Source organism: Gallinula chloropus (assembly GCF_964237585.1).
Source record: "Gallinula chloropus genome assembly, chromosome: 3".
Lineage (NCBI taxonomy): Eukaryota > Metazoa > Chordata > Aves > Gruiformes > Rallidae > Gallinula > Gallinula chloropus.
The window spans coordinates 78,093,672-78,107,702 of NC_140087.1; the positions used below are offsets into that span (position 1 = coordinate 78,093,672).

Sequence of the window (14,031 nt, forward strand, 5' to 3'; positions counted from 1 at the left end):
TTGTGTTCGTAGACCTCGTTACTGGAGGAAAGCGGATAGTTAACAAGGCCATAAATTAGTTGAGACTGATAAGAACACTGCAAGCTTGCAAGGTCAGCACATTCCAGGCGAGAGGTGAAAAGTACATCATGAGGAAGACTCGGGGCCTTCCTCCCAAGGACCACCAGAGACCCTTGCCCACAATTTTTGGAAGAAACTGCGCAATCGCAAAGGACTGATAAGCTAATTAGCATAAGAAGCGAGAGTAGGCGGGGTTAGGTAATGAATATGTATAGGCGTTAATTGAATATTCATTGTTTCATTGTATAAATATGGGACGGTTTTGTTACCCTAGGTGTGCACGTCTGTGGTGGAGCGATCCCCCGTGCAACTGCGCGCAATAAACATACCTACTTTATAACTTTCGAGTTATAGAGTCTATTTCCGTACGTCAATTAGGTGCTAATGAATTAAAATCAGCATATTGTGCACAGAAGCTTTGCCATGATTGCCTAATGGGGAGTTCATTCTTTACCTGTACTACATCCAGTTCCTTCTTCCTTTTTTCTAGCAGAAAGCCCTATCATTAAATCAGGTTAAATAGTAATTGGTAGGACAGGTAAATGAGATGAAGACGCAGAACACTCTCTTACACACAGACACCCACTCATGCACACATACACATACTCTTCTTCAAAAAAAGATAATAATCAGAGGTTCAACCCAATCCACAGCTACAGAAAACGTGGTAAATTTAAAATGAGACTGTAATGCCAGCTCAATCTTGTACGGACATGCATACTAGACTGAGTGCAGCCTGTCTGGTACATGTTTTATCTGCTGCATAAACATTAATGACTTTAATCACTTTGTTCTGCCCTTACACTTCATAAAAAGAAGCATCTCCAACTTGAAATACGCTGTGTATTAAGGATCTACTTCCATATGCACAGTAATGAAATGCTATGAAGGTGCTTCCTGGAGATGTCAGCTCTCCCCCCCAAGAGTTAATAGTTATACATGCAAATTTTCAAGGGTAAAATAGCAACATTCTTTGTGGTGTTTTCAGACTGTGGAAACAGAAACTTGTCACAGACCAGAATAAGAGAATACCTCCACAGCATAACATCAAACATCTTGATATTCTTCAACTATGACTGTTTGCTGAGGTTTTTTGGGTTGTTTTGTTGGTTTTGTTCCCCCCCCATCCCCAAGGACAGACAGAGCACTCAAAAATTCAGTCTGCTCAAAGGTCACATGCAAACTGGGCCACCACAGACTGTTTTTTTTCTGGACAGTCCCACTATTGTGAATAACAGAAGTAATATCCTTTAACATTACTATGAGATTTGCAATGCCACAGTACGTCTTTATTTTACTCAAAGACCCTCTAAATATGATTCCTGTACTGCTCCAAACACTTATCACAAAATATCTTCTTTCACATTCCCATCCTTCCCCTCTTCCATTAAAAAATCCAAACTGATGAAGATGACTCAGACAAATACACTAGAACTTCATGGTAGCAGAGATGCAAGTGCTCTGTTCCAAGTGTCACCACATTTTAGAGCAATAAATGTCTATGTCCATGTGTTTGTTTCATTCTAACCCCAGAAACATGAGGGGGAAAAAAAAAACCCAGAAAAACTACTAGACATCTTTAATTTGAGCCAACATGCTTGTTTTGGTGCACTCAGCAGAGCTGACATTTCAAAGACTTGCATGTTTACACAGTAGGCTTGAAAACCTCCTATTCCAAGTGGTTTACACTATGCATTTTGGGAATACATAGCCTAGATTATTTGCCACAAATCTCCTTTCACAGTAATTAGATGGAAGGACTGGGAACAAATAATGCTTTACAACCAGTTCCTTTAGTTGAAGACAAACTATAGAAATTAGTGTGTTTCAGAACCTGGCAGGTTTTAGCTGTGTTAACTTTGTGGGCAAACAATTTGAGGGCTGAAATTTATTTTGGTAGCAGCAGGTGTTTTTAGAAATGCTGGGATTTTGTAAAAGTGCTGTTTCCCACATGGTACTAAGTTTTTTGTAACACTAGTATTAATTTTAAAACGACTAAAAATCAAAAATCCCAAAAGTTGAAAAATTTGCTAATGGAAATAAGGATTTAAAAGCATGGACTGATAGATGTAGTGGCTGCCTCACTCAAAACTCATGGTGACATTAAAAAACTGCCAAGCAAATCCCCAAATGTGTTCTTTTCCCTACTTTTTTTTTTTTTTTTTTTTTTTTTTAACTTTACAGACAATATATATGGAGGACAGTGTCTGCCTGGTACCATTTTCCCTACCAGCTGCTTTCCATCTTACTTTTGAGGAGACGTAGGACATCAAAGAGAAACTGCCCTTTGGATTTCTCGGGGCAATGCCTCTTCTGTCAACCTCTCAAAAGAAAAGGGGAAAGCACTATACTCTTGGCATATTATAGGAAAAGCCAAGACCTAAAGCACTGAGACAGCTACTTTCCTGAGAAGAGACAAATAATATAATGGCTCAAAAAACTGGAGTGGTTACACATTGAGCTGGTCGCTGAAAAGCATATCAGAAGACTCTGGCTTCACAGTCAGAAACAAGCACTCCATGCAGTATCAAAACATTGGGATTTTCTGTAAGACTGTGGGTGGGAAAAAAAGAATGAAATTCCAAACCAAGGCCTCAGTGTGATGTTCACATTACAAAACCTAAAAAACATCTCTGATGGGGGATCTTAGAGATACAGGACACACAAACAGGCCAAATGTCAGCAAAAAGAAGAGGAATGAATGACAGGCAATCACCAATTATACTGGAGCTGAATCTATCACTATTTCCTGCCTTCTACTAGCTCACCACAACTTCAGTCTGTGAAGATATCAAAAGCAAAAAACCACTGCTCCAGCGAGGGTTTGTGGTTTTTTTTTTCCCTGCAGGATCAATCAATCAGTGAAGAGAGCACTTAAATCAACCTGCACAAGGCTTTGAACTCATAATCAGGTAAGTACACGGGCTCTCTAGCATGTGTCTTTGGAACAAAAGGGCAAGATCTCACACCCCATCACACTTATCTAGAAAAATGAGAAGCAAGTCAAGCAGTGACACTGAATTAAACATTAAATCTTTTAAAATAAATAAGGTAATGGATGTTAATAATTATGTTATCTCAGTAAAATGCATTAAAATTTTCTATTAGTCTTTCTTGAAGGCTGTAGTGATGGACTGTATTTATTATAGATAGTATAACTCCTGTTTTGAATTACCAGTAGCGAACATTGTATAAATCACCCAGGCTTTTTCCTGACGTATCCCCACAAAAAATGCCAAAACTCATAGACCGGCACAAGCAATTAATAGTGTGATGTGATAAGAGTATCAAAACCAGTACGTCTGTCCCCTGGTTCCTATCTGTAAACCAACAACTCCACAGGAAAAATCCCAGCTTGAAACCTTTAAATTAGATCATCTCTCCTTCATGTTTCCTAAACTCCCTGCCATTTGGCCCTGTGACACTTTTAAATATTTATCACAAACTAAATGATCTGACTGCCCAGCACAGCCTGCAGAAAATAAACATTACTTTCTCCCTCTCAATTATGACTTCATCTCCTCCTGTCTCCTCGTGATGTGTTTATAGCTATTGTGCTTTTCTTTTTCCTTGTGAGGAAAAGGGGGCTAATATTGCCAAGACAGATGCGCACACTTAACTTTACATCTGTGTGTTGCCCCAGTGAGTCCAAACTTGGTTGGGCTAATTTCAGATATGTTGTACATCCTATTTTAGTATTACCTTATTATAAGATGACTTTGGAATTCGTGACATCTCTCCTTCCAGCACAACAGCTGGTACCAAGTACTTCTTTGCAAAGACTTTTGTAAATGAAAATCCAAGCATTTACCTATTTTTGTATTGTTCAACTGTGATTTTAGCAATTTCCAGACAAAGGAAAATAAGGCTTTATGAAACGTCCTCTCAGGACCAGATATTTTGAAACACAATTTACAATCTGTACCTTTATCCTCACTCAACTCTGCCGCTTCTTCTGATGATAGACTGGGTACAGCTGAAGGTTTTGTCTCATCTGTAAGGAATCAAGGAAATGAAAGAGAAGCTATTCATCAGGATGCAAACAGATTAAACACTTTACAAGAGAGAAAAATAAAAGTGTATTATGTCTTATTGAGCCAGGATCCTAGACCTGAATTTGACTTCCTGGGCTTCATCCGTTCACATTGCATTCACCAGGCGTTATTGGTCTGATTGTCTTTCCTAAGCTGGAGTAAACTTAGATCACAATACTGTCAAATGAAGCCTATATTTCAATTTCTTATGCTACAGAGGAGAGGAACAGCTATGAGTTTTGTAAGTAGGCTGGTACTGCTATTTGCTCTGAGGTTCCTTTTTCCAATTAATACAGCTGTTTAGAGAAAAAACAATTAAACTATTCTTAATTTTTAATCATGGCCATGAATAAATCCCCTTGGAATCAAAATGATTATATGGAAATGCTTTCCTGAAAATAGAAATTTCATGAATCAGGCCTGAAATTTAGAAAGTCCCTGAAAATCTGTGGCTTGGAGATCTTTAGTGGTAGAGCATACATCTACAACTATGGTAGTTACCAGATAAAACTTGTACCTGAATTTAACAGAATTTTTTAACTTGCACTGTTGCTTTTTTCTTGGCAGTTTTTATAGTTCTAAAAGCTTTATAAGCCTTTGTTTTCCTTCTTAGCTTTAATTTCCCTCAAAAGATTAGCCTGATGACTCTGACAATTTTTTTCTCCCTAGTATAGTCATCAAGTATTTTAAGTAGCTTGAAACAAGAATGCTGAACCACCTGCCATTCTGTTCTTCCACGTGTTAGCTGTGGAAGATGTTCACTGATGTTTGGCTGCAGGACAGACTTTAAAAAACCCATACAGTAATAGGTGAAAAATTTCAGACCAGTCTTTGTACACCCTAACACTGTTTCAGCCTTGAGAAAAGACAGCTAAGAGGGGATCTTATTAATGTTTACAAATATCTTAAGTGTGGGACACAAGGGGAGATGGCCAGACTCTTTTCAATGGTGGAGACAGGACAAGGGGCAATGGCCTCAATTGGAGCACAGCAAGTTCCACACCAATATGCTGAAGAACTTTTTCACAGCGAGGGCGACAGAGCCCTGGGACAGGCTGCCCAGGGTGGTGTAGAGTCTCCTCTGGAGATATTCAAGACCCTTCTGGATGCCTCCCTGTGTGACCTGTCCTAGGGAACCTGCTTTGGCAGGGGGGTTGGACTCGATGATCCCCTTCCAACCCCTATGATTCTGTGACTGTGTAAGAATACAGTGTCTCTTTTTTTTCTTTTACATTTTTTCACAATACTGAATATACGATCTGTGGTTTGTCACACGCAGAAGAATGTTATGCCTTTTGGTTTAGAAAATACAAATATGAGCTCTAACATGTGATGGGATTGCACCTTACAGTGACCATTCATGGTGATTAGAAATGTTTCAGGTACATAACTGCATATCTTAGTAAATCATGTCACTTCCTACTGCCAGGCGAAGACACAGGAGCAGAAATCTAAAAGTTCCTGGTGATGTTTTGTTTCAACAAAGAGTAGAGTGGAAAGCAGCAGCAACTCATTAGCTGAATGTAACTAACTCGAGGTAATTGTACACCTTTCTGTTCCTGTCATTATGTGAACCAGTGGGGATAACTGTTAAGCCAAATAATTTTTCCCTGTCGCCATGTGCCCGTGGCCGAGGAGGTGATTCACGGCCTGTGCGTAGGCATGACGCTATCTTCAGGCATGTACCTCAAACATGTTCCTGAAGTATGACATCTTCGGGATCTAGGACCTAAAATGTCTGGATCTTTTCTTTGATGTTCTTTGTGATGTTTTCTGTGTAACAAAACATGACTACCAATACGAGATAGCAGAAGAATGTACATCATGGCTCTGATAAACCGGTTCTGACAGGTTGTAACATAACAAGTCATAATGATGGCTTTGGGAAAAACACAATGCTTTTAAGACACCTCCAGTAGCAAAGTAATAGAGAGGTATGTATTCCTTAATTCTTTTGGGAAAAATGAAATCTATCTCATTCTATCAAACTGTTTTGTGAATCCAAATACCAGGGAAACAGGCACTCCATCAGAGCGAACACTGCCGACAAGCTATGGACTACATGGGCTGTATCTGGCCATATAGACAGCAGTGTAACTGGCTTACAGGAGCCTCCGCAGTTGGAGCTAGGAGCTAGCAGTACACGTTCCAGTTAAAAGCTCAATATTGCTTGGGAAAATATATCCCCCTGCTTAGTCAAAGATTTGGAACAGGGTATAGATTCAGAGTGAGCAACTCAATTCCTCCCTTCTCCCTCGTCCCCTTTGCCTGTTTAAAATATGACCAGCATAAAAGTGAAAAACCCAGGAAAGGAAATGTGGTTGTCCTCCAGCACTTACAAAATACCACTGCGTGCTTATCATGGGGAGGATAAAGGGCCTAAGTCCAATGTTTGCTGAGGTCCACGGGAATCTTTTTTAATCTGTAGCACTGTGTGCCTACGGCTTTACCTCCAACTGCTTTATGTCCTGCCTGAGGACGTAAAGAAGAGGTGATAAAGAGGACCTGAAACACAGAAGGACTTCAGGCGCTTGCAGACAGCATCAGCTGTTGACAGCTAGTTGTAGGAGGAGGACATTTGGAGTGCAGGGAGAAATGCTGCACTTCCACATACACAGTGCCCAGTGCACAGGACAAAAAGAAGGACCCTCATCAAATTAATTCCTCATCTGGAAAAAGCCACAATGCCGTAAGCAAATCAGATAAATGAAGAATCTAGGCCTTCTAAAATTTGATACAGCATTTACTGGCTGGACCTTCTTCAGCTGAATTGTACACTAAACAAACAAACAAACAAAAAGTTCTAAAGAAAACTTTTTCACGCTCCCAGGATTACGTATGTGTGGGCAACATCCTGTACTACATTGTGAAAAAAACTCCAACAAAACAAGAGCACCATGTTACATGTAATACTGCACTAAAGGAAATTCTTCAGAAATAAGGATTTTACATTTTCATTACATCTTGATTTTCACTTCAGCTCTTTTAATAACTGATTAATTCTTGTCTTTTGCATTGAACAGCGTAGGGTAGGATGAAAAATACACAGGAAAAGAAGAAAAATCTATTGTTAACATGGAGTGACACTGTATTTTAAAATACTGAACTCGCTATAACTCATAAACATGCCATCTGCAAAAGCCACTGCTCATGAACTCTGACATTCATTCGCAGTATGCGCAATATCTTTCTGTATGGATTTAAATCTTTATAGCCTCTGAGACTTATGTAGACAATTTATTAAAACTTGAAGATACCCTTTAAAATCTTTGCAAGTACAATTTTCTTCAAAGAAACTGTGCTTCCTGTTTCTCCAAACTTCCTTTACCCCTCCATTTCTCTTCTGTGCAGAAGGTGACTGCTGTAGACAGAAGGAAAATGATTTCTTTCTACTTAGAGGATTAGCTAGAGGTAGTCTACCTTAAAGGGAGAATGTAAAGCTGGTAAGCTGAAGAGGGAAGTCTGCATTCCTGCCATGCAATACATTCATTCATACTGAATGGAGTTTCTATCTCCAATGGGAGAATTGCTCAAGACTTGAGCTAATCTGGTAAAAATGGACAAACAACAGCATTGACTAAGGTTATTGTTCTCCAAGGTGGATAAAAACTTAAGAAAGTCCTTTAAGAAACTCCCTACAAACCTGCATCTCCACTCTGGGCCTCTGTTTCTTCGGTGCTTTGCTTCTCTGTGCCATTAGCACCTATGGAGGTAAATACATAAAAATTATTTATATCTTTGTATTGGTAAAAGCAGCAGCAGTATTAATTGTAACCAATTCAGCACAAACTGCTAATTTACAGCAAGGTGCTGCGATAAAAGGGGAGAGATATGAAGTGAAAAAAAACCCTGCAAAAATAGCCAGTTACATTTAAACCAGTCATATTTTCACATCTCAAGCTGAGGAAGGGTGGTTAGCTTAAAGATTTTACCTTAATAGACCTACTGGAAATATCTGTATTCTAAAAAAAGGTATGTTTCCCTAAACACGGTTTGCAATAGATGAAATTGTTGCTTGATCTCAGTCTATGCACTTTGTAAGCATTTTGGTTTAGGATTATTTTCCTCCAGTAACATTTCCACAAGATCCTTGAATCAGCTGTGTCTCTGACTCACAGAACCTACCTTAATGCCTATGGAAGGTAAGAATAGGAGGGAGAGAATTCCCCAAATGTTATTTTAAAGCAAAAGGCACAATGTCACTTAGCATAAAGTATAAAATGCATCACAAATGACTGCAAAGAGGAGAGCAAAATAAACCAAAGTAGGTTTGAATGCAAGCTAGGATTGAATGCATTTTCCCCCCTTTTTACAATCACATTCATTCCAAATTTTCTCCACCACTTTGCATTCATATTCATTATCCATCTTCTTCCCTCCAGCTCCTTTTCAGAAGGCAGGTACCAAACAGTGAATTGCCACGGAGAAAGTAATACCCTGGGGAACATATACGGACATGAGATCAAGCTCTCTCAACCTTTGCTTGTCCCAATTAGAAATATATCAGGAAGCATGTATTCCCAACGATGGAGAAAGCTCTTTTAGCTTTATAATATCAGAGGCTGCAGTGCAGCATGTGGGATTGGATGCAATGCCTACACTCCTCATTTTCCAGCATGGCGAGATAGATGGCGAGAACAGCTGAGTCCCAGCCTTAATGAGGCATTTGAAAAACTGACTGCTGAGCATATACACTGGGAGAAAAGAAATTCATTCCTGGACCCGTAAATGGCTTGATAATGATACACATATTTTTTGCTGTGATCTCCTCTGGCTCCCGGGTTTTTCTGATTACAGCTTCTCTAAAGCAACATGGTTAAAGTTCCTCGTGCCTCCACCTTGCTTTTACTTAACACATGGAATCTGTTGAAGAGAACAGCAGTAGCCCAAATGCAATTAGGTGGATTGAGGAAAATCAGAGAAAATGTGTATTTTTCAGAAGCAAACGTGCATCTGGTGGCATGCTGCATTCGGCTAATATTTAAAGGCTGAGGTATGATGCTCTCCCTCTTTCCAGCAGGCAATACATCCTGGCATCCAGCAGATGGGACTAGTGGAGAAGTATTTCCAAGCTGACCCTGCAGAGAGCTGCTCTCCGGAGGAGATGAGATAGAGCAGTTTGACACCCCACTTGAGAGGGGAGAGCTGGGCAGGGAGTGGCTAAAGGCCATCTGCGGGGATGCAGGCGACCTGCCTGCTTTGTAAGTCTTTGTACCGATTGTGGTGGTTTGACCCTGGCTGGAGGCCAGACACCCACCAAAGCCGCTCTATCACTTCCCTTTTCAGCTGGATGGGGGAGAAAATATATATTGAGAGGATCAGGGGTTGAGACAAGGACAGGGAGAGATCACTCTGCAATCTGTCACAGGCACAACAGACTCAACACAGAATAAAGGAAAGAAAACTCTCTAATTGGTGACGCTGCCCTGCACCCCCAGTGACACCAGAGTCGGGTAATGAGAAGTGGGACCAGATCTTAAAGCACCTACCCCTCCCTTCTTAGCAGATGTCATTTTAGTCAGGATTTTGCTCCCTTCTTCCCCCCAACATCTGCGTGGCATGGAGAGGGTTAGGGGGTCAGTTCCTCATGAGTTATTTTCCTTCTTAGCCAGGGTGACAGGACACGACACTGGACAGGCCAAACATGGACAGATAGGGAGATTCCTCACACCCTTCTCCTGCTGCACTGTGGGGTCCCACCCACGGCAGACAGTCCTTCACGAACTTCTCCAACGTGAGTCCTTTCCCATGGGGCTTCAGCTCTTCCTCAGCTGCCCCAGCATGGGTCACTGCTATGGGGGGCAGTCATAAATCACAGAATGTCTCAGTCTCTCAAGACCAGACTACTCCAGCCTGGTTCTCTGTGGATTCACAAGCACCCCCAGTGAACCTGCTCTGGCGTGGGTCTGTATCTCTCTCCACGGGCTACAAGTGCTGGCAGAGGCTTGCTCCAACGTGGGCCACAGCATCTCCTGTATGTCTCCACCTGCTTCAGTGTGGGGCCTCTCCACAGGATGCAGGTGGGGTCTCGGCCTTTTGCATGGGTTACTCTTTAGAGAGAGATATAATCTCCCTCTTCTTTTAAAACACATGCTTGGTACTTTGCAAGAAGCAATTAATAAATAATAATAATAAAAAAATCCTTTGATCACCAGGATGTGTTTCAAAGGGATAAAGTCATCTAGCTCAGGAGCTGTGGAAAGGAACAGTATGTTCAAGACGGTCCTGTAACACAACAGCGTAGTGACACTTGAAAAATCTTTACCGATCTTTAGGTCAGATCCAAAGAGAATATTGCATCACCGGGGAAGAAGCGGTGCCAGAGCATCAAGGATTTCATCATGGCCAAGTGCAACATGTTTCACGTTGCACAGAAGGACTTCACATTCAGAAAAAGCAGGTCAGGCATAAATGGTAACTACTGATCGATCACCAAAAAGCATTTCAGCAATTACCTCACTTCATTCACAAGGTTAAACTACAGTTCCGGATATTGTTTCTACAGCCAGTAGAACAGTTATGACTATTTCCAGGAGTTATTTGGCTAAACCAAGGTATTTCAAGATCTCATTCATGTTTTTTTGCCAAGGGACTGTCTCTTGTTAAAGTGACTCAGAGCAAATTTAAACCACAAAAGAAAGTTGAAATTATCATCTGGTTCATCATATGCTCAGATAAATCACGTTCATCAGTACATGTTGTCAACCCTAAATCTATTATTTCACCGGAGATTCATCATTTAAAGCTGATACAATAGAATGATAATTACAGTACCATACATTGAATTCTCAACATGTCTTCCATCTAACCCCTCATTTGGTTCCTTTAGAGAGAAAAACATAAAAATCTTTAATCAGAAGCTTTACCTCTTGTACTCTGACCCAGTTCAACAGACTGACTGGATCATGACAGGAAAAATTAATCTCGATCAGCATATTGAGAGTGTTGCACCTGCCAAGTGACTTTGACAGAATTAGAGAAAAAGAGAGGCAAAAAAATTATGAGTGGACAAGTGAGCCTCAAGATCACTTGCAGAAGAAAGGGTTAAGCTTTGCTTGGCCTGCAAAATCTCTTCATCTCAGGAAAAAGGGAGGAATCAGAGTATGAATACACTGATAAGAAAGCAAACTATAGAGTGGAGAAGTGACTAATTCGAAAGCTTCTGACAAAAGTTTCTTCTGTTTTTAAAACACCCTTCTAAGGAGCCTCTCACTGAGTGTCTTCTTCTGATGAAGAGTGGAGCTGGGTGCAAAGCAAATGGAAAGGCTTCAGGTAACACTTGCTTTAAGGCAAAAAGCTGGAAACATATTTTTCAAGAGTAGCAAGCCCGTTTTTCACCATATTTTTATTCACCCTTGGCTCTCCTTTTCTCCAGGCAGAAAAGCCAGACCCGGTGCATTTCCCTCGAGTCCCCATGACATTACTAATAATAAAAATGTCTTTTCCACTGGATGGCTTCTACAGTATCTGCCATCCTTCTCTTTCCACTACTGCAGCAATTGGTGATTACATTTCCTTTAGGTGAAAGCTGTCCTCGCAATATCTGCTTTTCTATAATACCAGTAATTGAACAGCAATCTGACACTCACTCCAAAGGAGATAGAAAAAGTGGTGAACAACATGCCATGTCATTTTAGGCCAGCAAATGTAAATGATTTTGAGCCACATCAAAAGGCAAATGGGAACATTTGTTTCTTTTCCCCAGCATGGCAGTCAGTTGAAAAAAAACGGAGTTTGAGGATTCCAGTAGCTCGGTACAAACAAAATAAGCACATCAGATGCTGAAATACCTACTTCTGGCCATATATTTTTGCTTTCCCTTGCCAAGCTGACTACTGCCTGATACGTGCTTGTTCTCTTCTCTTGGCCTTTTTCTTTGAGATCAGCAAGAAAATCAACCCTCCTACCCCTCCACAATGATATATATCCTCATTTATTTTTGGTAGAAAACAGGCTAAACAGCGATCAATCAGCACACTCAGCAAGCTGGCAAAGCAAGCAGCACTTCTAACTAAACTAGAAAACCGGATACTCTGTGAGTGCCTGCCCACTTTATGTTAAGAGAGGTATTTAGCATGCACAGTGATATGCCAGCTGCAGTAGCAGCCCCAAAACGAAGCAGATGATATGGTAAATAATAAGCCGGCAGTCAGATGGGAGAGAGCTGGGACAAGATCCCTATGAAAGTCCAGAGGACAAACTCTCAGCAGCAACACCAGAGCAGGTTTTAGTATTCTTCCCATTTTCTCCGTGAAAGCCTGGAGGCACATGGCTTTTTACATCTTTCACTGTTCTTGAGACAAACATGGCAAGTCAAAAATATTAATAGCCTGCTGGCGTCTTGGGTCTTCCCATTTCAGAACTGAATAAGTGCCAGGTTTGCTCATACACCTACTTCTCTTCAGCAGTACCTTCACAAGCAGCCAGCGATGTACTTAGAGCCAAGGCTTAAGTCAGTGTCTCAAAAACTGGTGCAAAAAACCCCCCAAACATCTTCTAGAAGAAAACAGAACTGCAGGTAACATTTTTAGTTAAAGGAAGAAATTCTGCATAACCAGTACAAACCAGTCAACTTTTACCTCTCCAACATAGTTGTTGTTAATAAAAAAACTGTTTTCACTACTGAGATAGTGTACTGTACTTATTAGCATCCACAGTGTGACAGAAGAGTAAGGTTCCTTCAAATGACCTCTTCCTTTCTGGAGTAGAAATAAAAGAGACAGAGGCCCAATGCCTCAGGCTCACACCTTGTTTGTCACTGTGGTGGTTTGACCCTGGCTGGAGGCCAGATACCCACCAAAGTCACTCTGTTACTCCCCTTTTCAGCTGGACAAGGGAGAAAATAAATCTTTAGAGGCTTAGGAGTCAAGATAAGGACAGGGAGAGATCATTCCACAATCAGTGTCACAGGCACAACAGACTCAACACAGAATAAAGGAAAGAAAACTCTCTAATTTATGACACTGCACTGTACCCCCAGTGATGCCAGAGTTGGAAAATGAGAAGTGTGACCAGATCTTAAAGCACCTTTCCCCACCCCTCCCTTCTTGGCAGACTTCGCTTTAGTCAGGATTTCGCTCCCTTCTTCCCCCACATTGTGGCACAGGGAGGGGCAGGGAATGGGGGTTTTGGTCAGTTCCTCATGAGTTGTTTTCCTTCTTAGCTGGGGGTGGGGGGATATTCCTCACACCCTCTCCCTGCTGCACTGTGGGGTCCCACCCACAGGAGACAGACCTTCATAAACTTCTCCATGAGTCCTTTCTGTCGAGGCTTTAGCTCTTCAACAACTGCCTAAGCGTGGCTCTCTTCCATGGGGTGCTGATCTTCAGGCCCAGACTGCTCCAGCCCGGTCTCCCCGAGACTCATGAGTTCCCCAGCAAACCTGCTCCGGTGTGGGTCAGTCTCTCCACAGGCTGCAGGTTCATTGGCAGGAGTTTGCTCCAACACGGGCTTCCTGTGGGGTCACAGTGTCCTTCAAGTGTCTCCACCCGCTTCGGCGTGGGGTCCTACACAGGCTGTAGATGGGATCTCTGCTCCATCTTCATCCATGGGCTGTAGGGGGAAAGCCTGCTTCACCATGGTCTTCTCCACTTTCTGCAGGGGAATCTCTCTCTCTCTCTCGGGCCCCTGGAGCACCTCATCCCTGCCCCCTCCCTTCTTCCCTGGCCTTGGTGTCTCTTCACTCCCTTCTCTGGTGGCACAAAGCAGCTACTAGCGGGTGTTTTTGTCTTCTTAAATGTGATTCCCAGAGGCACTGTGACTGTTGCTGATGGGCTCGGCCTTGGTCACCAATGACTCTGGCCTTGAGCTGGATGGTGTTTGCTCTGTCAGGTCTGCAGAGAACTTCTAGAGTCACCCACGTTATGTGTGTGTAGCACATCCCTGAGAACCACGTTTGATCCTGTTGTATCCCCACACGGCACTTTCCATGCAGGTC

General features: G+C 41.8%; 1 protein-coding gene across 1 annotated transcript in view; it reads right to left on the reverse strand.

The window, feature by feature from the left end:
• Nucleotides 1-14,031, reverse strand: part of MACROD2 (mono-ADP ribosylhydrolase 2) — an 888,911-nt gene that overhangs the window by 45,008 nt on the left and 829,872 nt on the right. The window contains exons 12-13 of the mRNA XM_084260985.1: nucleotides 7,738-7,797; nucleotides 3,986-4,054 (exon numbers count right to left, since the gene is read on the reverse strand). Coding sequence (XP_084117111.1) covers nucleotides 3,986-4,054; nucleotides 7,738-7,797 — 129 coding nt within the window. The remainder of the gene's footprint in view (nucleotides 1-3,985; nucleotides 4,055-7,737; nucleotides 7,798-14,031) is intronic.